This window comes from Podarcis filfolensis, assembly GCF_964270895.1.
Source record: "Podarcis filfolensis genome assembly, chromosome: 7".
NCBI lineage: Eukaryota > Metazoa > Chordata > Lepidosauria > Squamata > Lacertidae > Podarcis > Podarcis filfolensis.
This window is the reverse complement of record NC_139603.1, coordinates 87,892,353-87,917,647: the sequence shown is the minus strand read 5'-3', so window position 1 is coordinate 87,917,647 and position 25,295 is coordinate 87,892,353. Positions and strand designations below refer to the sequence as shown.

The 25,295-nt window shown below is 46.2% G+C and overlaps 1 protein-coding gene across 1 annotated transcript; it reads left to right on the top strand.

The window, feature by feature from the left end:
- The first annotated feature begins 717 nt into the window (after positions 1-717).
- On the top strand, positions 718-9,731 carry LOC310766275 (lymphocyte antigen 6E-like). Its single transcript, XM_083622387.1, has 3 exons — positions 718-902; positions 4,001-4,120; positions 9,454-9,731. Exons 1-3 carry the CDS (start codon positions 845-847, stop codon positions 9,609-9,611), a joined length of 336 nt encoding a protein of 111 aa, XP_083478513.1. The 5' UTR covers positions 718-844; the 3' UTR covers positions 9,612-9,731.
- Positions 9,732-25,295: the final 15,564 nt, after the last annotated feature.

Genomic DNA, 25,295 nt, shown 5'->3' with positions numbered 1-25,295 from the left:
TCGCTGCGAGAAGCCAAGTTACAGGGAGCCAGGCAGAGGGCCTTCTCGGTAGTGGCACCCGCCCTGTGAAACGCCCTCCCACCAGATGTCAAAGAGAAGAACTACCAGACTTTTAGAAGACATCTGAAGGCAGCCCTGTTTAGGGAAGCTTTTAATGTTTAATAGGTTATTGTATTTTAGTCTTTTGTTGGAAGCTGCCCAGAGTGGCTGGGGAAACCCAGCCAGATGGGCAGGGTATAAATAATAAATTGTTGTTGTTGTTGTTGTAATTTTATTTTATTTATACCCCGCCCCTCTGGCTCGGTTTCCCCAGCCACTCTGGGCAGCTTCCAACACAACATTAAAATACAGTAATGGCTCGAACATTAAAAGCTTCCCTAAAGAGGGCTGCCTTCAGATGTCTTCTAAAAGTCTGGTAGTTGTTGTTCTCTTTGACATCTGGTGGGAGGGCGTTCCACAGGTCAGGTGCCACCACCGAGAAGGCCCTATGCCTGGTTCCCTGTAACTTTGCTTCTTGCAGTGAGAAACCGCCAGAAGGCTCTTGGAGCTGGATCTCAGTGTCCGGGTAGAACAATGGGGATGGAGACGCTCCTTCAGGTCTACTGAGCCGAGGCAACAAATGATTTCTGGGAGCAACGCTTGCCCCTGGCAATGGGCTGTTCCCGAAGGCATGGCACTTGTGACTCACCCTCCCACATTCCATTGTTCATAGATGTTCCCTTCCAGCTGGGAAGGAGTACAGATGCTCAGCCCATCCCCTGCTCAGCCCATCGCCCCGGCACACCTCAAATGTTTATGATCAGCCCCGGAGGATCCAGTTCAAGGTAAAGCGGATCCCTTGAAGATGAAGACCTGCTTCTTTGTCCCTCTCTGCATGCTCCTCCTCCTCTGCATAAACGAAGGTAAGCCTCCTCAACTTCGACAGCACAAGCTGATAGTCCCTCTTGATTCCAAGAACGGTGGAATTTGGCTGTTTTTCAGGAAACACAGACCAGCCTCAGGCACGGATGGGGATAATCGTTTCCAGCTCACCTGCCTGCGTTCTCGTGGACAGCAGGAAATTGCTAGCATTCCTAGCAAAGATGTTGTAAAACCCAGATCACTACGATAAGTTTCTGGATACTGTAGAAAGAGAGAGAGAGTGTGTGTGATCTGTCAGGCTATCTGTCAGCGAACCTATATTGCAGGGGACTGGATGACCACAGAGCCTAGGACTTGCCGATCAGAAGGTCGGCGGTTCAAATCCCTGCGATGGGGTGAGCTCCCGTTGCTCGGTCCCTGCTCCTGCCAACCTAGCAGTTCGAAAGCACGTCAAAGTGCAAGTAGATAAATAGGTACCACTCCGGTGGGAAGGTAAACGGTGTTTCCGTGCGCTGCTCTGGTTCGCCAGAAGCAGCTTAGTCATGCTGGCCACATGACCTGGAAGCTGTACGCCGGCTCCCTCGGCGAGTAAAGCGAGATGAACGCCACAACCCCAGAGTCGGTCATGACTGGACCTAATGGTCAGGGGTCCCTTTACCTTTACCATCTCTACAAGTCAACGAGCCTTCTTCAAGTCTCCGTCTCAAATAGGATTTTGTGCAGCAAAAGGGCAACACAAGGACTCGTGGTACAGTCTCCGAGAAAAGGAACAAATGACCCCTTTGTCCTGGAACTGGGAGCTTCATCCCACTAAGCCAGCCTTTCTCAACCTGTGGGTCCCCAGATGCTGTTGGACTACAACTCCCACCATCCCAGAGCTCAATTATTTTGTAACACAAATAATCAAAATCCTAGCATTTATTAATTTCATGGGTTTAGGTACGTGGGTGGCGCTGTGGGTTAAACCACAGAGCCCAGGGCTTGCCGATCGGAAGGTCGGTGGTTCGAATCCCCGCAACGGAGTGAGCTCCTGTTGCTCTGTCCCAGCTCCTGCCAACCTAGCAGTTCGAAAGCACGTCAAAGTGCAAGTAGATAAATAGGTACCACTCTGGCGGGAAGGTAAACGGCGTTTCCGTGCTCTGCTCTGGTTCGCCAGAAGTGGCTTAGTCCTGCTGGCCACATGACCCGGAAGCTGTATGCCGGCTCCCTCGGCCAGTAAAGCGAGATGAGCGCCGCAACCCTAGAGTGGTCTGCGGCTGGACCTAAGGGTCAGGGGTACCTTTACCTTTACCTTTAGGGTTTACCTGCATCTATAACAATATTGGTGTTGAGGTCTGGGAGGAAAGGTCCTAGTGGCTAGTCTATGAAGAGAGATTGTTGTACCACCAGCAATGATGGGTGGCAAACGCAAATCTATTCTATTTCTGGGGATGCTCTGGGCTGGTGGAGAAACACAGAGCGGCTGTAACTCATCCTTAAATGCTTTTGCTTTAATTCCTTTTTTTAAAATTAAATTTTTATATAAATTTCTAAATATAAACATACAACAAATGTTGTATCTCTGAATCTCCTGACTTCCCACCGTCCCTTCCACAGGTCCTATTGATTCTCTTTTCAACTGCATATCAACACTTCTCCAGTTTTTCATCTTCCTAAATTATCTGTACGTTCTGTTACATTACAAGTGTGTTTACAATCTGTTTACAATGATTTTGCATATACATTATAACAGTGCTTTTTTTTCTTAAAATTTTAAGAAAAAAATCACCATTTTATAGTTCAAATCACGAAAAATAAATACAGTAAATGGACAAAAGTACAAAGATTCACAAAATGTTTAGGGATATTCATCCCCCTGGGTCCCCCCCCCCCAGAAAAAAGCACTGCATTATATACATTTCCCATTCTTTTTTATATTTCTTGTCTTCTTGATTCCTGAGCTTCCCAGTTAGTTTTGCCATTTCGGCATATTCCATCAACTTGATTTGCCATTCGTCTCTGGTCGGGGCTGTCTCTCCCTCCATCTATGGGCTAGTAGCATCCGAGCGGCCGTTGTGGCGTACATGAACAGTTCCCTCTGGCCCTTTGGGATCTCGGTACATATAATTCCTAATACGAAAGCTTCTGGTTTTTTAACAAAAGTTATTTTGAACATTTCCCCCCCCATTTCATTATACACTGGTACCTTGGGTTACATATGCTTCAGGTTACATATGCTTCAGGTTACAGACTCCGCTAACCCAGAAATAGTGCTTCAGGTTAAGAACTTTGCTTCAGGATAAGAACAGAAATTGTGCTCCGGCACCGCAGCAGCAGCAGGAGGCCCCATTAGCTAAAGTGGTGCTTCAGGTTAAGAACAGTTTCAGGTTAAGAACGGACCTCCGGAATGAATTAAGTACTTAACCCGAAGTACCACTGTATATCATTTCCCAAATGTTTTTAGTTACTTTACATGTCCACCACATATGACAAAAAGTACCTTCTTTTTCTTTACATTCCCAGCATATATTGGTACTTGTTCTATACATTTTTGCTAACTTTACCGGGGTCATATACCACCGGTACATCATTTTCATAATTTTTTCTTTCAGTAAAGAACATGCCGTAAATTTCAGATCTGTTTTCCATAGCCTCTCCCAGCCTGCCATTTGTATACAGTGGAACCTCAGGTTACGTAACCCTCAGGTAATGTAAACTTCGGGTTGCGAAAGCAGCAAACCCAGAAGTGTTTCACCGCTCACGCATGCACAAAAGTGGTCCTCTGGTTGAGAAAACTGGCTATGGCCGGACCCCCAGAACGGATCCGTTTGCAACCAGAGGTACCACTGTACAGTGTTACCTCAGGTTAAGTACATAATTCGTTCTGGAGGTCCGTTCTTAACCTGAAACTGTTCTTAACCTGAAGCACCACTTTAGCTAATGGGGCCTCCTGCTCCCGCCGCGCCACCACCGCATGATTTCTGTTCTCATTCTGAAGCAAAGTTCTTAACCTGAAGCACTATTTCTGGGTTAGTGGAGTCTGTAACCTGAAGCGTATGTAACCTGAGGTACCACTGTATTATGTCCCACATCTTTCTACCTATGTATCATCACATGCTTTTGCTTTAATTCAATAATTCTTTGCACTGTCTTTCCCCAGTTCACCCGCTGTGGTGCTTCACGTGCGAACCATCGTCCAGCAACTGGTCTTGCCTGAAAGCCACCAAGTGCTCAGAGAATGACAAGCACTGCATGACCACAGTCGCCTCTTTCAGGATTGGTAAGTTGAAAGCAGGTTTCCAGTTCAGCAGGACAATTAACCCATTTTTAAAGCTCTAAATGTTGCAGCGAAAGCAACAACAACAACAACAACAACATATTATTTATACCCCGCCCATCTGGCTGGGTTTCCCCAGCCACTCTGGACGGCTTTCAACAGAATATTAAAATACAATAGTCTATTAAACATTAAAAGCTTCCCTAAACAGGGCTGCCTTCAGATGTCTTCTAAAAGTCTGGTAGTTGTTTTTCTCTTTGACATCTGGTGGGAGGGCGTTCCACAGGGCGGGTGCCACTACTGAGAAGGCCCTCTGCCTCGTTCCCTGTAACTTGGCTTCTCGCAGCGAGGGAACTGCCAGAAGGCCCTCAGAGCTGGACTTCAGCGTCCGGGCAAAATGATGGTGGTGGAGATGCTCCTTCAGGTATACTGGACTGAGGCTGTTTAGGGCTTTAAAGTTCAGCACCAACACTTTGAATCGTGCTCAGAAACGTACTGGGAGCCAGTGTAGGTCTTTCAAGACTGGTATTATATGGTCTCGGTGGCCGCTCCCAGTCACCAGTCTAGCTGCCGCATTCTGGATTAGCTGTAGTTTCCAGGTCACCTTCAAAGGTAGCCCCACGTTGAGTGCATTGCAGTAGTCCAAGCAGGAGATAACCAGAGCGTGCACCACTCTGGTGAGACAGTCCACAGGCAGGTAGGGTCTCATCCTGTGTACCAGGTGGAGCTGATAAACAGCTGCCCTGGACACAGAATTGACCTGCGCCTATATGGACAGCTGTGAGTCTAAAATGACTCCTAGGCTGCACACCTGGTTCTTCAGGGGCACAGTTACCCCTTTAGGACCAGGGAGTCCCCCAAACCTGCCTTCCTCCTGTCCCCCCAAAACAGTACTTCTGTCTTGTCAGGATTCAACAAAGCAACATTTGGTCATGTGCTTTTCAGGCAGAATGTTCCAGGATCGATGCCAGGAAACAGGGAATTATCTTCACATGTGGTGGGGGTGTAAATATGTACAATATTTTTTTCCGCAAAAGGTTTTTAAGGAGGTAACAGAAATCACTGGGTTAAAGCTGACCAAAAGTCCAGAGGTAGCATTATTATCAATTTACGATGGGGTGGAAGCTTTGCAGGCTAGGAAGAACTTGCTCACAAATTTATTGACAGCTGCATGAATTATTATAGCTAGGAAGTGGAAGGGGCAAGCAGAATATAAAATGGAAGAATGTTATAAAGAGGTGTGGGATATAGCTATTAATGATAAATTAACATGTGCCATTAAGGTAAGGAGGGGAATATGCAGGAGAAATGATTTTCAGGAAATATGGAGGGTGTCTGTAGATTTTGTACTGTTAAAACGGAAAGGGGTCAAACCATCGCAAGAGGTGTTGAAATTGTGGGAGGTTGGATAGCTGCAATGGAATGGTCTCGGTGGTGAGGTGCACATTTTTATTCTTATTTATTTATTCACTTTGTCCAAACAAACAAGCAAACAAACATTCTCAGGAGGGATGGCATTTGGGACCCACCCGCTAACTGAGATCCTGGTCTCCTGCCCTGAAATCTAGCCCTTTTTGCAGAAACTGTCAATCCTTGCCAAAATCCAGCTCAAGGTAACAGGGCAGTGGAAGACCCCTCCTTTTCTGTTTGGGACTGTCCCACCAACCACCACCATTGGAAAGCTTTTAATTGCCCAGCCCAGGAGATTGCTGATTTCCCCGCATCCACTACTGGCAAACAGGGCAGTGGTTTTAGAAGGCCTGTTTTTATCCAGCACGTAAAAACATGAGAAGAATCTGCTGGATCAGGGCCCATCTGTTGCAGAAATTTATGTATAGGTTGGGGGGGTTTGCCCCTCCAGCTGATATCATGCACATGCAGCCCACTACCAAAATCAGCACAATCACTTTTGTGACTTTTGTGACTTGTCCCCACAAAACGCTTCATCACAGTTTCTTCCTATCTATTCAAAGGGCCTTTGCTGCACGATACCAAATGTAACAATTCACTGATCGATCTACCTGTGTACTGGCTCACTGGGAAAACTTCAGAAATTCATATAGACATGTGAGCTCAGCTACTCAGCAGCCCCTCTGCCTGAGTGATAATTCCTGGCATCCTGATACCTGAGTGCCAGACAGGTAGCCATTCCAGAAATAACAAACCCAGATAAAGACAAAAGGGTGTGATTAACTTGGCTGGGAAACAGGGAAATGTAAATATCTCTTTTGTTACACTTGATGGGTGTTTGGGGATAGCAAGGAGAACCATGGGGCAGGGTCCAGGATGCTCAGATTACTGCCACCAGACCTCCCCTTTCATGATGTAACCATGATGTATTAGTGATGTAGTTGGGGGGGTGTAACATGGGGATTGAGGGATGCGGGTGGCACTGTGGGTTAAACCACAGAGCCTAGGGCTTGCTGATCAGAAGGTTGTGGTTCGAATCCCCATGATGGGGTGAGCTCTCGTTGCTTGGTCCCTGCTCCTGCCAACCTAGCAGTTCGAAAGCACGTCAAAGTGCAAGTAGATAAATAGGTACTGCTCCGGAGGGAAGGTAAACGGCATTTCTGTGCGCTGCTCTGGTTCGCCAGAAGCGGCTTAGTCATACTGGCCGCATGACCCGGAAGCTGTACGCCGGCTCCCTCGGCCAATCAAGCGAGATGAGCGCCGCAACCCCAGAGTTGTCCGCGACTGGACCTAATGGTCAGGGGTCCCTTTACCTTTACCTAACATGGGGATTAGCAGCTAATAAAAGTTGGGGTCTTCTTTTGTTCGGGGCTTCCATCTTGTTCCACCTGGTGGCAGGTGGGAGTCCTGTTGCGACCGTCTTCAATAAAGACCAAGCCTACTGGCTGCTCTTTTGTTCTGGTATTCCTGGCTGGTGTCCTTGTTTTTTGTCCAAGGGAGCCCTCAGATTTCTCTGTTAACACATCTAGTGCAGCATCCTTTTCTTATAGGGACCAACCAGATGTCCCGACAGAAATCTGAGTGCAAGAGCAACTTTCCCCTCCTGCGGTTTCTGGCAACCGGCGCTAAGCCACTTTGGTTAACTGTGAGATATAAAATGCAGGTCACAAGTCTCAGGGTCTTGGGACCCTTCAAAATAAAGTGTGAACAAAACTGGTGAAGCAGCAAAGAATTTATTGATTGCAACAGCATTCTTGCCAGAACAAGTGCCTGAAAGCAGGCACATCCAAATCCAGCAAAACACAAGCTTACATCACTGATCCTCGAATACAAGGTTCCCTTCTCTGCTCCCCATTGGCTGAGGATGTGCAGGGTTTACAGCCTATCGCAACCACCTACCGTATTTTTCGCTGTATAAGACACACTTCCCCCCTCCTAAAAAGTAAGGGGAAATGTGTGTGTGTCTTATGGAGTGAATGCAGCCTGTGCGACTATCCCATAATCCACGACAGCAAGAGGCTATCCCAGAAGCCAGATCCCTCTTGCTGTCCTGGCTTCTGGGATTCAGAATATTTTTTTTCTTGTTTTCCTCCTCCAAAAACTAGGTGCGTCTTATGGTCTGGTGTGTCTTACAGAGCGAAAGATACGGTAATTAAAATACTAACAGCCAGGCCTTTGTTGGCATCTCCCATTCCTCTGAATTTCACGACCACCACTCATGATTATTTTTGCATGGACAGGCGGAGTCCCCCAAACCCTGGGTGGCCCCCGTGTGGAATAACGACTCAAGACAACGTGCTATGGGATTAAAATTGGCCACAACTTTATTATGTTTCAGATGTGGGTAGATCTTGGCTCAGGCATTGGGCGTTTATCCCTCCCAGTCCCCCGCTGGGTATCTGGGGAACATCAGGGTTATCCAAAGTGTGTGGGAGGGATGGGTTGGCTCTGGAGAACATATGTTCAAGCAGAGAGAGCTGCCCCCGTTACGCCGCCATCGCAGGGGAGAGCAATGACGACCTCTAGGCATACGGCCAATGCCTCCCCTCAAACAACCCCTTTAACGGGGAATCGCCGCCGCAAAGAGAAGAGGGGTGTGGGTCACCGCTACACGCCCACTCCCATTTAGGGAAGATAGGCTACAGGATTCCGCCCAAGGCCTGATACTGCCAAAGTTGTGACGTTTTGCTACAGGAAAGGCAAACCTGCCAATGCAGGAGAATTTCTTTCCCGCCCTTCAACAGCGACCTTGACGTAGCAGCGCCCGAGTGCCTGTGGAGAAATGGTTTAACCTGCAAAAGAAGTCTTAATTGAGGGTGGGTAGGGTGGGAGAAGCTCTGGAGCCGACTGGCAATTCCCAGGTAAGATCCTCCCGCTATTGTGTGGGCAGGTAGTCCCTCCCCCTACCTGGCCTGATCACCTTGGCAACACCTCCCCAGGCAGGATTGGGCAACTAACAAAACAACAAACAACACAAGCAACACGATGACCAGTATACTAGATCGCACTGCAGTTCTTATTGCATAATATACATAATTTGGTACAACAAAAACAAAATGTGTACGCTTGTAAATTCTCTAATGTGTTTGAAATCAAATGAACACACGTCTGTCAATCTTTGAAAGTCCGTAGAAGTACAGTGGTACCTCGGGTTACGTACTTAATTCATTCCGGAGGTCTGTACTTAACCTGAAACTGTTCTTAACCTGAAGCACCACTTTAGCTAATGGGGCCTCCCGCTGCTGCCGCGCCGCCAGAGCACAATTTCTGTTCTCATCCTGAAGCAAAGTTCTTAACCTGAAGCACTATTTCTGGGTTAGCGGAGTGTGTAACCTGAAGCGTATGTAACCCGAGGTACCACTGTATAATAAATCTATAGTTGAAACAAAGTAATAGATGTTTTCCTGTGGGCTAAGCGGTAAAACTTTTTAGGCATTCATGGTGCCGAAGTAGTGATCCCGGATAATCTGACCTCCAGGTATCCCACCTGGGGAAGGCGAAGCCAAGCTTGTGCTAATGGTGCTGCATAGGGTCCAGGGGGCTGCGCACGACCACGCAAAGGGCGCCCCCCATTTAATGTGGGGAGCGGTCATTGTTCATGCTTTCAGGCGTTTTACACATTGACTCAAGCGATAAAGCCACATTCTGAGCGGGTTCTACATCTGCTCACACATACAGATAAGTTGTAAGCTGCCCAGTTTTTCGGGTGTTCTAACCACAAGCTTCTAAAGTTTTAAGCAAGTTTGTGGTTGTCTAACTGGAGCAACCATTTGACCTTTTGAAAAGGCAAGCAAGCAACCTTTCCTTTTTGGCCCCTGGAAAAAAAACAACACATTTTTTATTCCTGTAAACTGTTTTCTCCTTGCAACCCAGGTGGGGCCAGTAGAATAACACTTTCCCCTTCTCTTCCCCTTTCCATTTCGAAGGCTTCTTGACCGTCAGAAAGAGAATCACCAAGAAGTGTTCGCCGAGCTGTCCAAATCTGAACATGGATATGGGCATCGGTGCCTTCCAGACCTCCTGTTGCCAAAGTTCCCTCTGCAACCTTTTTGGACACATCACAGCTAAAAACGAGACCCGGTGACGGGCTCTGTGTTCGGATCTGTGTTCAGATGTAACCCCCTTCCTGGTGGCCGTTTGAGAAGCCAACTTAGCATAGGGCTGCCAGCTCTCAAGGCCAGATCTGCCATTTTCACCCTGTCCTCATAGAATCATAGAGTTGGAAGAGACCACAAGGGCCATCGAGTCCAACCCCCTGCCAAGCAAGAAACACCATCAGAGCACTCCTGACATATGGTTGTCAAGCCTCTGCTTAAAGACCTCCAAAGAAGGAGACTCCACCACACTCCTTGGCAGCAAATTCCACTGTCGAACAGCTCTTACTGTCAGGAAGTTCTTCCTAATGTTTAGGTGGAATCTTCTTTCTTGTAGTTTGGATCCATTGCTCCGTGTCCGCTTCTCTGGAGCAGCAGAAAACAACCTTTCTCCCTCCTCTATGTGACATCCTTTCATATATTTGAACATGGCTATCATATCACCCCTTAACCTCCTCTTCTCCAGGCTAAACATGCCCAGCTCCCTTAGCCGTTCCTCATAAGGCATCGTTTCCAGGCCTTTGACCATTTTGGTTGCCCTCCTCTGGACACGTTCCTCCTAGGGGTGCAGTGATAAAACTGCTATCACATCCGATGATGTTCCCCAAGAAACCCGAAGCTTTTATTTTAGGGATTATAGAAACGGATATACAGTGGTACCTTGGTTCTCAAACTTAATCTGTTCCAGAATTCCGTTCCAAAACCAAAGGGTTCCAAAATCAAATAATGCTTTCAAACTGCTAGGTTGGCAGGAGCAGGGACCGAGCAACGGGAGATCACCCCGTCGCGGGGATTCGAACCGCCGACCATCTGATCGGCAAGCCCAAGAGGCTCAGTGCTTTAACCCACAGCGCCACCCGCATCCCTCAGCTATTGCTGTAAACTCCCCTTGTGTCCATCAAGCTCTGCCCTTGAGATCCCAGGCACACTGTCTACAGTCACTTCCAAGCAGGGTGGATAAAAATCAATATATATATTTTTAAAAAATAAATAAATAAAAATAAGATTTTTTGGATTTAAATTGGATTTTTAAAATAAAATGCTTTTGGAGGAAAAATCTTTCTAAATATAGTTTTCTATTTAAGTTACATTATAGTCCAAAGATTAGGATTTGTTTTAAATTTTTCTTGTATGCTATAACTCAGTCTAAGTTTTTTCTTTAAATTGTTTAACCACATCAGTTAACGAACATGGATACATATGCTATAATGTCATTGTTTAAGTTAAATAAATTGTTTAAATTGTTATTAAGGAAATGATCGTTTTCCTCCTTCCAATAAAGTACAGCAGAAAAGTTGTCCAAATATAAACAGTTGACTTATTAAACCTCACAATAATTTCATAATTACCTGTCTATGTATTTCTAATAGTATAACCAAATCAGTCATGTTTTACATAACTATAAAAACTACTCTGAAAATTTATTATTCCAAAAATGAAACCTCCATCTGGTTGTAAATATTAAGATTATACTAGCAAGAATGAGTCTTTCTGTAAAAAAAAAAAAAAAGGATTTAAATCAAGTCTTACTGACAGTGATTTAAATCGATTTGATTTAAATCAAATCTGTCAGCCTGCTCAATGAGGGAGACTGACTGTAAAAAAATCAAAAGCTTCTGGAATATAGTATATTCTGAGCTTTAAAAAATGTTTAAGTATAACTTTATGAAAAATACAGAAGCTTTTCTACTAGGGATAACGGACGCAGGTATAGCAAGAGAAGATCAGAAAATATTCCTCTGTGCCACAGGAGTGGCAAGGATCCTAACTGCTAAAAACTGGGGAAAAGAAACTGTGCCAACAAAAATGGAACAGCAAGACAAACTGTTAAGAGTATATTGAACTGGCTAGATTAACAGAGGCAATTAGAGATCACACTAGACAAGACTTTCAAAAAGCCTGGGGGAAATGCAGAGATTACTTCACAAAACAGTGCCCTAAAATATATACCTGGACTTGTTTCGATTAATGTCTGCAGGAGACTTTGTGGATATTTAAGGTATAATTAGAAAAATCTTAATAATTACAGTGGTACCTCAGGTTACATACGCTTCAGGTTACACATTCCGCTAACCTAGAAATAGTACCTCAGGTTAAGAACTTTGCTTCAGGATGAGAACAGAAATCGTGCTCCGGCGGTAGCGGGAGGCCCCATTAGCTAAAGTGGTGCTTCAGGTTAAGAACAGTTTCAGGTTAAGAACGGACCTCCAGAATGAATTAAGTTCTTAACCCGAGGTACCACTGTATTCATAAAGGAAGCAGCTTATAAGAAGTAAATAAGGAGGCCAGATACAGGATAAAGGAAGTCTTTTATTTGGTTGTTTGTACTGTTGTATGTTATGCTCTTTGTATTTCTGTATTGGGAGTGGTGGGGGGTTTATGTCATGTTGTAAATAAAATTTTCAATAAAAATTAAATTAAAAAACAAATCCGCTTTGTTTCCAAGTGACCTGTTTTCCGCACATCCATCCTGATTCACTTGCAGGTTGGCTGGATAACGTTGCATCGATCAAGTCTATGGGGCGGCCGTGTTTGTATCACTGCGTTCTGGTCGCCTCGCTGCAAAAAGGATAATGTAGAGTTGGAGAAGGTGCGGAAAAGGGCAGCCAAAATGATCCATGGGTTGGCGCAACTCCCCCCGTGAGGAAAGGACGCAGCATTTGGGACTTTTTCATTTAGAGAAAGGGTGAGCAGGAGCCGAGATGATAGAAGTTTATGAAATTATGCCTGGCATGGGGAGAGTGTATGGAGAAAATATTTTCTCCCTCTCTTATCAGCCAGCTGGAGAAAGGAGGGAATAAATAGAAGAGTGCTGTCCCCCTGTGGCCAATAGATGACAAGCCTCCAATGTGTGGTTTTCTTATACAGTGGTACCTTGGTTCTCAAACTTAATCCGTTCCGGAAGTTCCAAAACCAAAGCGTTCCAAAACCAAGGCGTGCTTTCCCATAGAAGGCAATGCAAAACGGATTAATCCGTTCCAGACTTTTATAAACAACCCCTAAACCAGCAATTTAACATGAATTTTACTATCTAACGAGATCATTGATCCATAAAACGAAAGCAATAATCAATGTACCGTACTATAAAATAAATAAGACAGTATTGTAGGTGATAAAAATAAAAATTAATTCTTTTTCCTTACCTGCACTGATGATAGCCATTGTTTGGATAGGGGGCTTTTATACATTTCTGCAGTCACACAATCAACCAATCAGTAGCTGAAATGGGCTTGCTAATTGACTAATGCTGTTCCACGGGAGACCGCTGATCGTCCGGAGCCAGCTGGGGGCCTGCCTGATACCCCCGTCTCCCTGGCAGTATCCCAACAAAAACGTCCCTTCCTCCTTTGCAGCTGATCACCCTTGTACAGTGGCTGCTGGTGTCCTCTGGGGCTGGTGAGGGTGTGATGGTGGAGGCCAACAGTAGGGGGCGCCAGAGCCAGTTCACTTCACCGTCCTCTTCCCTTCTGAGTCCTGCAGCACTGAGATTAAGGAGGAAGAAGCCAGCAGCCAGGACACCCCTAGGACATAGGCAGGTGGGGGCTGGCCGAGTTTGGTGGTGGAGCAGCTTCCCATTCCCTCTCATGGACCAGCCCCCACTACCATTGCAAACAGGCCTTATTCCAGACTGTTGTAAGAGCAGCATTCCCCCTCTCCTCCCAAGGCGGGGGTCTGTGGGCAGAATTCCTGCACTGCGGCGGGTTGGACTACAGGACCCTTGGGTGTCCCGTACAACTCTTTGATTCTAGGCGTCTGTGTAACTTCTCTGCAGTGCTGGATTCACGTATAAGCTAAAGAAGCTATAGCTTAGGGCCCCTGTCTCTTGGGCCCCCCCAAAAAATTTAAAGGGGAAAAAACTGGATGTATATTTCCAAAGCATAAGATAAAAAACAAATAGAATAAAACCTACATACAGCAACAGTGTTTTGTGTTGTGTAGGCTCCTATGATGTAAGTCATGGGCCCCAGCTGCTAGCCTGCTCCCTAAAATATCACTGGTTTGCTCCTTTCTATATATAGGGTGCCTACATTCTGCTGTTTATGATTATTAGTAGTTTGCACCATATATTTGCACCTATTATTATTTCATGTTATAGCAAGTTTCTAGAGACTAGATGAGTCTTTGTAAACTGTGTTTCTAAAGGGACTTTTGTTACTGCCAACCGCCAATGTGTTTGCATTATTACAAACTATTTTATGTTAGAGCTTAATAAATATTTCACTATTAATATACTTCTTAATTGCAATTCAGTTCAACAATCACTTTGATAAAATATATTATTTTGTTATGTGCAAATGGCTTTAGATACCTATTAGGTCTATAAATTACCGTCTAGCATATATTCAACACAAAAACCAGCAACAATTTGTTGTTGACAAAGGACCATAGCTGTCAACTTTCAGATTTGAAAATAAGGGATCAGCAGCCTTGAAAATAAGGGATCAGCAGCCTCACCTGTCCCGGGGATAGTCTTCGGGATATCTAACAATCCAGGATAGCAGCGGGAAGCAGCGGGAAACAGCGCTGGAATACGGGAAATTCCTGCAAAAAAAGGGAAGGTTGACAGCTATGCAAAGGACAGCTGGACATATAAAGGGCCCTATTATCTTCAAACCTAAATCCAGCCCTGCTTCTGTGCATCATGTCCTTCCGGTGCCCAGCTTGACAGACCCTTCAAAACAGAGCCAAGCAGATTCGTGGAGACCCTGCATTCTCCATCACCAAAGAACGTCTGCGGTGACAGTCTAGATACCGACACCCAAACACAAGAGAGTCCCAATTTGCTGGAATCTTTTCCTGTTAGCAGCGTGGTGGCTTTGACATCAAATGCCCACTAGGGGGAGCTTTAGAACCAAGGCTGTGGCCACCTGGGAAAATATTATAGTCAAATGAAATAATAATAATAATAGCAGCAGCCAGGATTGGAAATAAAAGCAAAGGAATCATAAAGTCATAAAGGAATGTAATGTAGGATACATGTTATAGAAATAAGTATTACATTTAAGGCAGTAGATCGATTTGAACATGGAAGTAAGGATGAAAACTCAATACGTTAAGCGAATATTGCAAGGAAACTGAATTGAATTTGTTATATGAATATCAATTAAAAATTATGGGGGAAAAGAACAAGCTGTCCTCTTGCTCGCTTGCACAACTGCAATGCAGAGATCGCGAGTGGGAGCTGCAGCCATGAGTGGATGCAGCAGATTTTAAAGGTGAACGCGGGTGGCGCCGTGGGTTAAACCACAGAGCCTAGGACTTGCTGATCAGAAGGTCGGCGGTTTGAATCCCCGCAACGGAGTGAGCTCCCGTTGCTCGGTCCCTGCTCCTGCCAACCTAGCAGTTCGAAAGCACGTCAAAGTGCAAGTAGATAAAGAGGTACCACTCTGGCGGGAAGATAAACGGTGTTTCTGTGCGCTGCTCTGGTTCGCCAGAAGTGGCTTAGTCCTGCTGGCCACATGACCCGGAAGCTGTATGCTGGCTCCCTCGGCCAATAAAGCGAGATGAGCGCCGCAACCCCAGACTCGGCCATGACTGGACCTAATGGTCAGGAGTCCCTTTACCTTCACTTATCCAATTGAAGAGAGAACGTTTTCCTTTTAGGAGTGGAAACACACTTGGAAAAGGACTTGGAAAAGACTATGGGAGATTATTTCACTATATGATTGCAGCGGCGAAATTGTTATGGCAGTGAAACACTCACTCTTGTTCTTCCAGCATGACGTTCTGGTGAGCTTATCTCATTCACCTCCCAAACAGACCTGCCAGGTAGATTAAGCAGAGATGATGAGTGGCCTTCATTTAGTAGCGCCTCCGCCCCCAACTAAGCTTCGTATCTGAGTAGGAATTTGAACCCAGGCCAGCTTGGCAAGTCCAACATTGCATCTATTCTCCCATACACGGTAGTTGGTGTGACATGAGAGTGTTGTGTTCTGGCTTTGGCATGCTATGAGATTTGCTTGCTGGGATGCTAACATTGTAATTGCGACCATTTTGCTTCCTTCTTTCCGTGTCTCTCAATTCACGAAAGGGCCACCAAAACAGTTAAGCAGATGGAGGAGGAAAGGCTGCAGCGTTTGGAGAAAAGGCGAAGGAGAAGGGATACAACAGGAATTTATAAAATGATGACCGGCATAGAGAACGCGGATAAAGGAACGATTTATCCCTCTCTCATAACAGGAGAATTCACGGCCATTCGATGCAGCTGAATGTAGGATGATTCGGGACAGAGAAAACGAAGTTTTTTTTTCATGCAGCGCAGAGTTAGACTGTGGAACTCCTTCCCACAGGATAGCAACCAACTTGGATGGCTTTATTTGTTTTTAAATTCAGTTTTACAATATACATTTGAATTTAAACATTGATCATAATCATAAACATATAGGATTCTCTGAACCCTTAGAATTTCCTCCATCCCTCCATGGTTTCCATTGTCAAACTTTTTCTATGGCACCTGATAGTTTATCTTAAAAATCCATATATTTTTTTACCTTAGTTTTTCATATTTATATCCAGATCCAAGCAGGGTAACTTTGCTAAGCAAATCAGTCTCTTAAGCTTAAGCCAAGAAAGAATATTCTCTAGAATATGCAAGTATAAATTTCTGTAGTAAGTTTGATTTCATCTATAATGAATATGTATTTTTGATTTAATCAGTCATTTAGAAGTGCATTAAGCTATTTCTAATCAGATTTGGTTTGAATTATTATTAGTGAATATCAATATACGTATCAAGACTTTGAGATTAGACCACTGAAGAAGCCCGGAAAACTATCTTGGGGGTGTGCTAAATGCAAGCCCCAGTAAAAGGGCCCCATCGGGGGGCAAACAGCGGCCTTTTGGTTACTTGGACTGCCAGGGCGAAACAGGTGTTGCATGAGTTCCAACTTGGATGGCTTTCAAGGAGGACAAGACAAATTCATGGGGCAGGAGAATGCTATTAAGGCTACGAGCCATGATGCTTTTGCACTGCCTCCACAGTCAGAGGCACTTGTTGTTGTTTAGTCATTTAGTCGTGTCCGACTCTTCATAGAATCATAGAATCATAGAGTTGGAAGAGACCACAAGGGCCATCGAGTCCAACCCCCTGCCAAGCAGGAAACACCATCAGAGCACTCCTGACATATGGTTGTCAAGCCTCTGCTTAAAGACCTCCAAAGAAGGAGACTCCACCACACTCCTTGGCAGCAAATTCCACTGTCGAACAGCTCTTACTGTCAGGAAGTTCTTCCTAATGTTTAGGTGGAATCTTCTTTCTTGTAGTTTGGATCCATTGCTCCGTGTCCGCTTCTCTGGAGCAGCAGAAAACAACCTTTCTCCTCTATGTGACATCCTTTTATATATTTGAACATGGCTATCATATCACCCCTTAACCTCCTCTTCTCCAGGCTAAACATGCCCAGCTCCCTTAGCCGTTCCTCATAAGGCATCGTTTCCAGTCCTTTGACCATTTTGGTTGCCCTCCTCTGGACACATTCCAGTTTGTCAGTGTCCTTCTTGAACTGTGGTGCCCAGAACTGGACACAGTACTCCAGGTGAGGTCTGACCAGAGCAGAATACAGACTCTTCATGATCCCCTGGACCAGAGCACAGCAGGCCCTCCTGTCTTCCACTGCCTCCCGCAGTTTGGTCAAACTCATGCTGGTAGCTTTGAGAACACTGTCCAACCATCTCGTCCTCTCTCATCCCCTTCTCCTTGTGCCCTCAATCTTTCCCAACATCAGGGTCTTTTCCAGAGAGTCTTCTCTTCTCATGAGGTGGCCAAAGTCTTGGAGTCTCAGCTTCAGGATCTGTCCTTCCAGGGAGCACTCAGGGCTGATTTCCTTCAGAATGGAGAGGTTTGATCTTCTTGCAGTCCATGGGACTCTCAAGAGTCTCCTCCAGCACCAGAATTCAAAAGCATCAATTCTTCGGCGATCAGCCTTCTTTAGGGTCCAGCTCTCACTTCCATACATCACTACAGTGGTACCTCGGGTTACATACGCTTCAGGTTACAGACTCCGCTAGCACAGAAATAGTACCTCGGGTTAAGAACGTTGCTTCAGGATGAGAACAGAAATCGTGCTCCAGTGGTGCGGTGGCAGCAGGAGGCCCCATTAGCTAAAGTGGTGCTTCAGGTTGAGAACAGTTTCAGGTTAAGTACAGACCTCCAGAACGAATGAAGTACTTAACCCAAGGTACCACTGTACTGGGAAAACCATAGCTTTAACTATACGGACCTTTGTTGGCAAGGTGATGTCTCTGCTTTTTAAGATGCTGTCTAGGTTTGTCATCGCTTTTCTCCCAAGGAACAGGTGTCTTTTAATTTCGTGACTGCTGTCACCATCTGCAGTGATCATGGAGCCCAAGAGGCAATTACACTTCTACATAGTAGTTTCTGGAAACCTCAGGAGGGGAAAGATGCTCTTGTGCTTGCAGGTTCTCCACAAGCATCCGGCTGGCCACAGCGAGAACAGGATGCTGGACTAGTTGGGTCACTGGCCTGATCCTGCAGGCTCTTCCAAGCTTGCCCACCTCTTTAGGGCCGGTTTCCTATGTTGCATGGCAGGCTAAACTGCAACCAGTGTCTGCCTCGTGCCTCAAACTGGTTTTCATATTGCATTTTCAAGTTGCTGCAACTTGCCCTGGGTAAGGGCAGGTAAGAAATCAAATAAACAACAACAACTCATGACACACACAGGCAGCAAGGAGGAAAAAGCATGACCATGAATCCCAGTTCTCCTATTAAAACACGCCTTGCAGAGATCTAACTGGGCAGGGTCTGATGCAAACATACATTAGTATTCTGAAATGCAAACCAGCTCTTAGTACGGCAATTCAAGTCAATTAAATTGAAATTAATACATACTGCATCGATTTAAAAAGATCATGAGGATGTGCTGTATAAGAACATTAAAAAGCCCTGCCCGATCAGAGCAAAGATCCGCTTAGCCTGACAACCCTCTGCGTGAAACCATGGAGGGCAGCTGCCAGTCAGAGTAGACACTATGGGGCTGTGGGCAGAGTCTAAGGTGGCATGAGGCAGCTTCTTTTGACTTCAGGCCAAGGTGCACATGCCAGGGCCATCCTCACAACAAAGCTGTATGGTAGACTAGAATATAGGACGTAGCCTTATACTGTCTGCACTGACTGGCAGTGGGTACCCCACCTCCCAGCTTACCAGAACCGGCCATGCTCTGCCACTGAGGGGTATGTTCACATTAGCACCTTTGAGCACAGTGAAGTTGAAGCTGATGTATGTTCACATCAGCACAGCTTCTTTAGTGTCAGATTCGTTTCTGTTTGTGTAGTCACCAGGGGCCATTGACAGGGCACGGGTGTGTTCACCCTATGTTTGCATAGGAGCGAATTCGGAGCAGCTTAAGGGCTCCAGAGCTGGTTTGATAAACAAGACATCAAACAGGAATCATAGAAGGAAGGAGAGTCGGCCACCGCCCGAGGAACTCCATTCCACTGTCAAACAGCTCTTAATGCCAGAAATATTTTCCTAATAATAACAATAAGTAATAATAATTTTTTATTTATACCCTGCCCTTCCCGGTTCAGAAAACCAGGCTCAGGGCGGCTAACAACAAATTTAAAACACTTAATTGATGCTACAAAAAACAGCATAAAAATACGGTATAAAACGGGAATAACAATAAAATAAAAAATCAGGGGGGAAATCCATCCAATAAACATTAGATGATCCCCAGGGCTAGCTGGCTGAATTAGTCCTATTTGGGCCAGCGAGGAGACCAGGGGAGAATTAGCTGTGGGGTCTCAGAGTGGGGAATCTTCATAAAAGGGGAGGGGGAGGGAAGGAAGGGGAATAAAAGATCAGGCCAAGTTCAGATTGAAAGCCAGGCAGAATAGCTCTGTTTTACAGGCCCTGCGGAAGGAAGTTACCGTATTTTCCGCTCTATAAGACGCACCAGACCGTAAGATGCACCTAGTTTTTGGAGGAGGAAAACAAGAAAAAAAATATTCTGAATCTCAGAAGCCAGAACAGCAAGAGGAATCGCTGCGCAGTGAAATCAGCAATCCCTCTTGCTGTTCTGGCTTCTGGGATAGCTGCGCAGCCTGCATTCATTCCATAAGACGCACACACATTTCCCCTTACTTTTTAGGAGGGAAAAAGTGAGTCTTATAGAGCAAAAAATACGGTAAATCCTGCAGGGCCCTGGTCTCATGGGACAGAGCATTCCACCAGGTCGGAGCCATCACTGAGAAGGCCCTGGCCCTGGTGGAGGATAGTCTGACTTCCTTAGGGCCCGGGACCTCTAAACTATGGTTATTCATTATTCACCTTAAGGTCCTCTGCGGGGCAGACCAGGAGAGGCGGTCCCGTAAATACGAGGGCCCTAAGCCACAAGGGGCTTTAAAGGTCAAAACCAACAGCTTAAACCTGACCCTGTACTCCACCTGGAGTCAGTCCAACTGGGTGAATATGCTCCCATGGCAGGGACCCCGTGAGGAGCCTCGCTGCAGCATTCTGCACCTGCTGGAGTTTCTGGGACAGCTTCAAGGGCAGCCTCACGTAGAGCGAATTACAGTAGTCAAGCCTGGAGATGACCGTCGCATGGATCACTGTGGCCAAGTTGGGGCGGGAAAGGTAAGGGACCAGCTGCTTGATGCGGTGAAGGTGGAAAAATGCTGCCTTGGCTGTTGCTGTAACCTGCGCCTCCATGGGAAGGGAGGCGTCAAGGATCTTAACTCTAATGTAGAGTTGGAACTCTCATGCAATATAATGGAGTATAGGGTATCTATTTATTTTGGATAATGTCATGTGAACACGGATGAAAGACCCAGCACTGGAAAATCAGGGGGTTAAAGGGAGTGTAAACACAGCCTAAGCTGCCCCAAAGCAAATGAGTGGCCCATGTTCACACCAGTGAAATCCAACGCAGTGTAGCTACCGTATTTTTTGCTCTATAAGACTCACTTTCCCCCTCCTAAAAAGTAAGGGGAAATGTGTGTGTGTCTTATGGAGCGAATGCAGGCTGCGCAGCTATCCCAGAAGCCAGAACAGGAAGAGGGATCGCTGCTTTCACTGCGCAGCAATCCCTCTTGCTGTTCTGGCTTCTGAGATTCAGAATATTTTTTTCCTTGTTTTCCTCCTCCAAAAACTAGGTGCGTCTTGTGGTCTGGTGCGTCTTATAGAGCGAAAAATACGGTATTTCACCACACTGCAAAAGGCAGGGACCTTCTTCTCCCTGGAGTGGATTAATGGCTCACTCTAAGAGGGTAATTTACATTGCAATTTGCATGCAATCGCGTTAAGCCCCATTATGAGTTTCGGGGCGTCTCCCAAACATCACCTGCTAGGCATCCTGACTCAATCCCACATGAGCTATGGGGACACCTTGGGAGCGAGAGAAACCGGGTGCAAATTGATGCTAAATATAGCCTGTGCCAATTAGGGAGTTGGGAGCAAGAGTTGCAAAACCAGAAGGCCCATGCAATGAAGGCACGTTTTATTTGCATAGGAACATACAAAAAGCCTGCAGGATCAGGCCAATGGCCCACCTGGTCCAGCACCCTGTTCTCACAGGGGCAACCCAATGCCTGTGGGAAACCAGCAAACAGAATTCGAACTCAAGGGCAAATCTCTCCTTCTGTGGCTTCAGCAACTGGCGTTAAGAAGCATTTACTTTCTCCGACTGGGGAGACAGAGCACAGTCATCCTGGCTACTAGTCATTGATAGCCATGAATTTCTCCAATCCGCTTTAAAAGACATCTAGGTTAGTGGCTGTGGCGATCACACAGGGTCCCCGGACGTTTATTGATCCCTGTGCCACCACTGTGCTCGCTGCCCCGCTGCCACCAACCAGTTACTCTCCTGTAAAACACTGAGTCCAGACAGTTGTTAAAAGTGAACCAAAAAAACCTCAAGTTTATTTTACAAACATTAACAATATTCCTGTCAATTCCTTAACTTTAGTTTCTTTACCAGCCTATACCTTCCTAATACCTTCTGACTGATTACAGTGGTACCTCTGGATGCGAACGGGATCAATTCCGGAGCCCCGTTCGCATCCTGAAGCGAACGTAAGACGCGACTGCTCATCTGTGTGTGCACTGGTCGCGATTCACCGCTTCCGTGCATGCGCGTGACGTCATTTTGAGTGTCTGCGCATGCGCGAGCAGAGAAACCCAGAAGTAACGCGCTCCGTTACTTCCGGGTGGCTGGGGAAACCCAGCCAGATGGGCGGGGTATAAATAATAAATTATTATTATATTTAGTCTGCATGGAGGGATTCCAGATCTTACAGCATGGTCATTTCAAGCGGGGCTTGTCCCTCACTGCAGTGCAGCCATCCTTCAGCCTGCCTGCCCAAGATAATAATAATAATAATAATAATAATAATAATAATAATAATAATATTTGACCATCTGGCTGGGCTTCCCCAGCCACTCTGGGCGGCTTCCCAAAAAACATTAAAATACTGTAATACATCAAACATTAAAAGCTTCCCTAAACAGGGCTGCCTTCAGGTGTCTTCTAAAAGTCTGGTAGTTGTTGTTCTCTTTGACATCTGGTGGGAGGGCGTTCCACAGGGAGGGCGCCACCACCGAGAAGGCCCTCTGCCTGGTTCCCTGTAACTTGGCTTCTCGCAGTGAGGGAACCACCAGAAGGCCCTCGGAGTTGGACCTCAGCATCTGGGCAGAACGATGGGGGTGGAGACGCTTCTTCAGGTATACAGGACCGAGGCCGTTTAGGGCTTTAAAGGTCAGCACCAACACTTTGAATTGTGCTCGGACACATACTGGGAGCCAATGTAGGTCTTGCAAGACCGGTGTTATGTGGTCTCGGCGGCCGCTCCCAGTCACCAGTCTAGCTGCCGCGTTCTGGATTAGTTGTAGTTTTCGGGTCACCTTCAAAGGGATCCCTGTCTTCCTTCTTCCTTCTTCCCAGCACATCTTGACCCAGAATATCTTTTCCTGTCACCTCACACCCAGTTACCTGGGCAGCCTTCCAAACCCCTGTCTCTTTTCACACCACAGGGCAGGGCGAAGTACAGTTCTCATGCATCGCCAATGGCCCTCAATAGCCTGTATTGTTTCTTAATGGCCCTTGCTTGGCCAGGTTGTTTTGCAAGGGCTAGCCCAGGAATTTCTCTGCAGCTTCACATCCCACGTAATCAAAACCCTACCATTTATTAATTTCTAGGGCTTATTTATTTTTTATAATAATTTTTAAATTATAATCCAATGATAGCCTCAATTTAAAATACAATTACTACTTTCAATCATTCAAATACCATGAAAGGAGTCTGGAAACTTGCCAAGGAACTGATAAGGTTTATTATTAAGGCACTGGAAGTATGACAGATCACTCTTCTTCCTAGGCTGGGAGGGGAAATGGCGAAAACAGGTTACTGACTGGGACAGAGTGACGTTAGCAGCTATTGTTAAAGTTGCAAAAACAAAGAAGCACGGGACTGAGTGAAGGAAATTTTTGGGGAACAACATTGGGATATCAGCTCCGCTCAAGGCATGGCCTGTTGTTTTTGTCCATGGAGTTGATCACCGAAGAATTGATGCTTTTGAATTCTGGTGCTGGAGGAGACTCTTGAGAGTCCCATTGACTGCAAGAAGATCAAACCTCTCCATTCTGAAGGAAATCAGCCCTCAGTGCTCGCTGGAAGGACAGATCCTGAAGCTGAGGCTCCAAGACTTTGGCCACTATGAGAAGAGAAGACTCCCTGGAAAAGACCCTGATGTTGGGAAACATGGAGGGCACAAGGAGAAGGGGACGACGGAGGACGAGATGGTGGGACAGTGTTCTTGAAGCTACCAGCATGAGTTTGACCAAACTGCGGGAGGCAGTGGAAGACAGGAGGGCCTGGCGTGCTCTGGTACAGGGGGTCACGAAAAGTCGGACATGGCTAAACGATCAAACAACAACAACAAGGCATGGTGGATAACAGCAACAAACCAAGAAAAGATAGACATAACATTTTACAAGGACAGGAAGAAACAGTATGGAGAGAATAAATGTCACACACAGGAAGAACAATGATACTGTAATGGTTATAGGGGTTGCTCGTGCGTAAGCTGCCGCCACTCCTGGCTAGGTTGCCTGGTTAAACCTTTTCTGGCTGGACAGCCCTTCACTTCGTGGCTGTTTCAGTCGCTAGCAGAATCCGTCAGTGGGCGTTTCTTGAACTTCTTCCAGCAAAGAAGTTCTTTGACGCCAAGTCTACACCTACTTTCCCTGTGCGGAAGTCTTCTGCGCAGGGTGGGTGTGGGTAGCGGAGGACCCGTGCTCTCCCCGCTGGTCTCCGGCGTGGAGTCCTGGAGCCCCCTCGCCGATTCCCCCATCGGCCCCCCTCTATCCCTGGTGTTACGCTGATTTCCTTCCCCAGCTGATGAGCTGCCTCTCTCCCTGCTGGGCCCTTCTCCAGCATCGCTTGGGAGCCTTGTCTCCGCCTCTGGCTCCGATGTCAGTTCCCTGACAGATACAATATGAGATCTTCACTTGCAGTCTTATAATTCATTTAATGTGTCAACACGCATAGAAGTTATCAATACTACAGCTGTTGTATAAGGGATTATTATTGTGACTGGGATGTAATTGGAATCAATAAGATTTTGGAATGCAGAAATAAAGAAAATCAGCAAAATCATTTATTCTAGCACGTGGGGGGCCACCTTATCTAAATTATATAATTTGGTATTAATTTCTAGGGTTCAGGGGGGTTTCCCTCCTAAATTTGTATCAATATATTGGAAGCACCCAGAGTAGCTTTATTACTTACTACTAATACTACTAATAGGGACGTGAGTGGCACTGTGGGTTAAACCACAGAGCCTCTTGGGCTTGCCGATCAGAAGGTCGGCGGTTCGAATCCCCGCGACGGGGTGAGCTCCCGTTGCTCGGTCCCTGCTCCTGCCAACCTAGCAGTTGGAAAGCACGTCAAAGTGCAAGTAGATCAATAGGTACCACTCCGGCGGGAAGGTAAACGGCGTTTCCATGCACTGCTCTGGTTCGCCAGAAGCGGCTTAGTCATGCTGGCCACATGACCCGGAAGCTGTATGCCGGCTCCCTTGGCCAATAAAGCAAGATGAGCGCCGCAACCCCAGAGTCGGCCACGACTGGACCTAATGGTCAGGGGTCCCTTTACCTTTACCTTTACCTTTACTGCTACTAATAATAATACAGGTGGGTGAACTCCTAGGAGGGATGTTCTGGTTAGAGACCTTCTGTCCTGGCAGGGATTTGGATGAGAGGACAGTTGAGGTCTAACTCTATGATTTTGCATTATTAGGGGTATCCCATGAGTGAGCCCATCTCCGTGGACATCACAAAGGGCCAAGGAAAATGAAAAACAGGCAGGCAAGCTAAGCTTATGTGCAGGTTTAGTGTGAACAACAAACAAAGGTGTCATAAAGCGAGGCTTCGGGGAATCGGTTTCCTCCACCATGGCCGTAAATGAGCAGATCAAACGAAAGGGAGTTCTTACCAGTTAGTTCCTTTAATAAACACAGTGAGGGACCAAAGAAAGCGTCTACCCAGAATGGCGGTGCTCCCAATTAAGGATCACACCTCCTCCGTCCCTATTAATCTACGTCACTCCTATGTCTTGTACTCTGAGTTTGTAGCCTCTTTGCTTTCAGTTCTGACACTTCCTGAGCTCTCCGTGACTTTGGGGAAGGGGGGCGGATACTATCCAGAGGCTGTGAATCT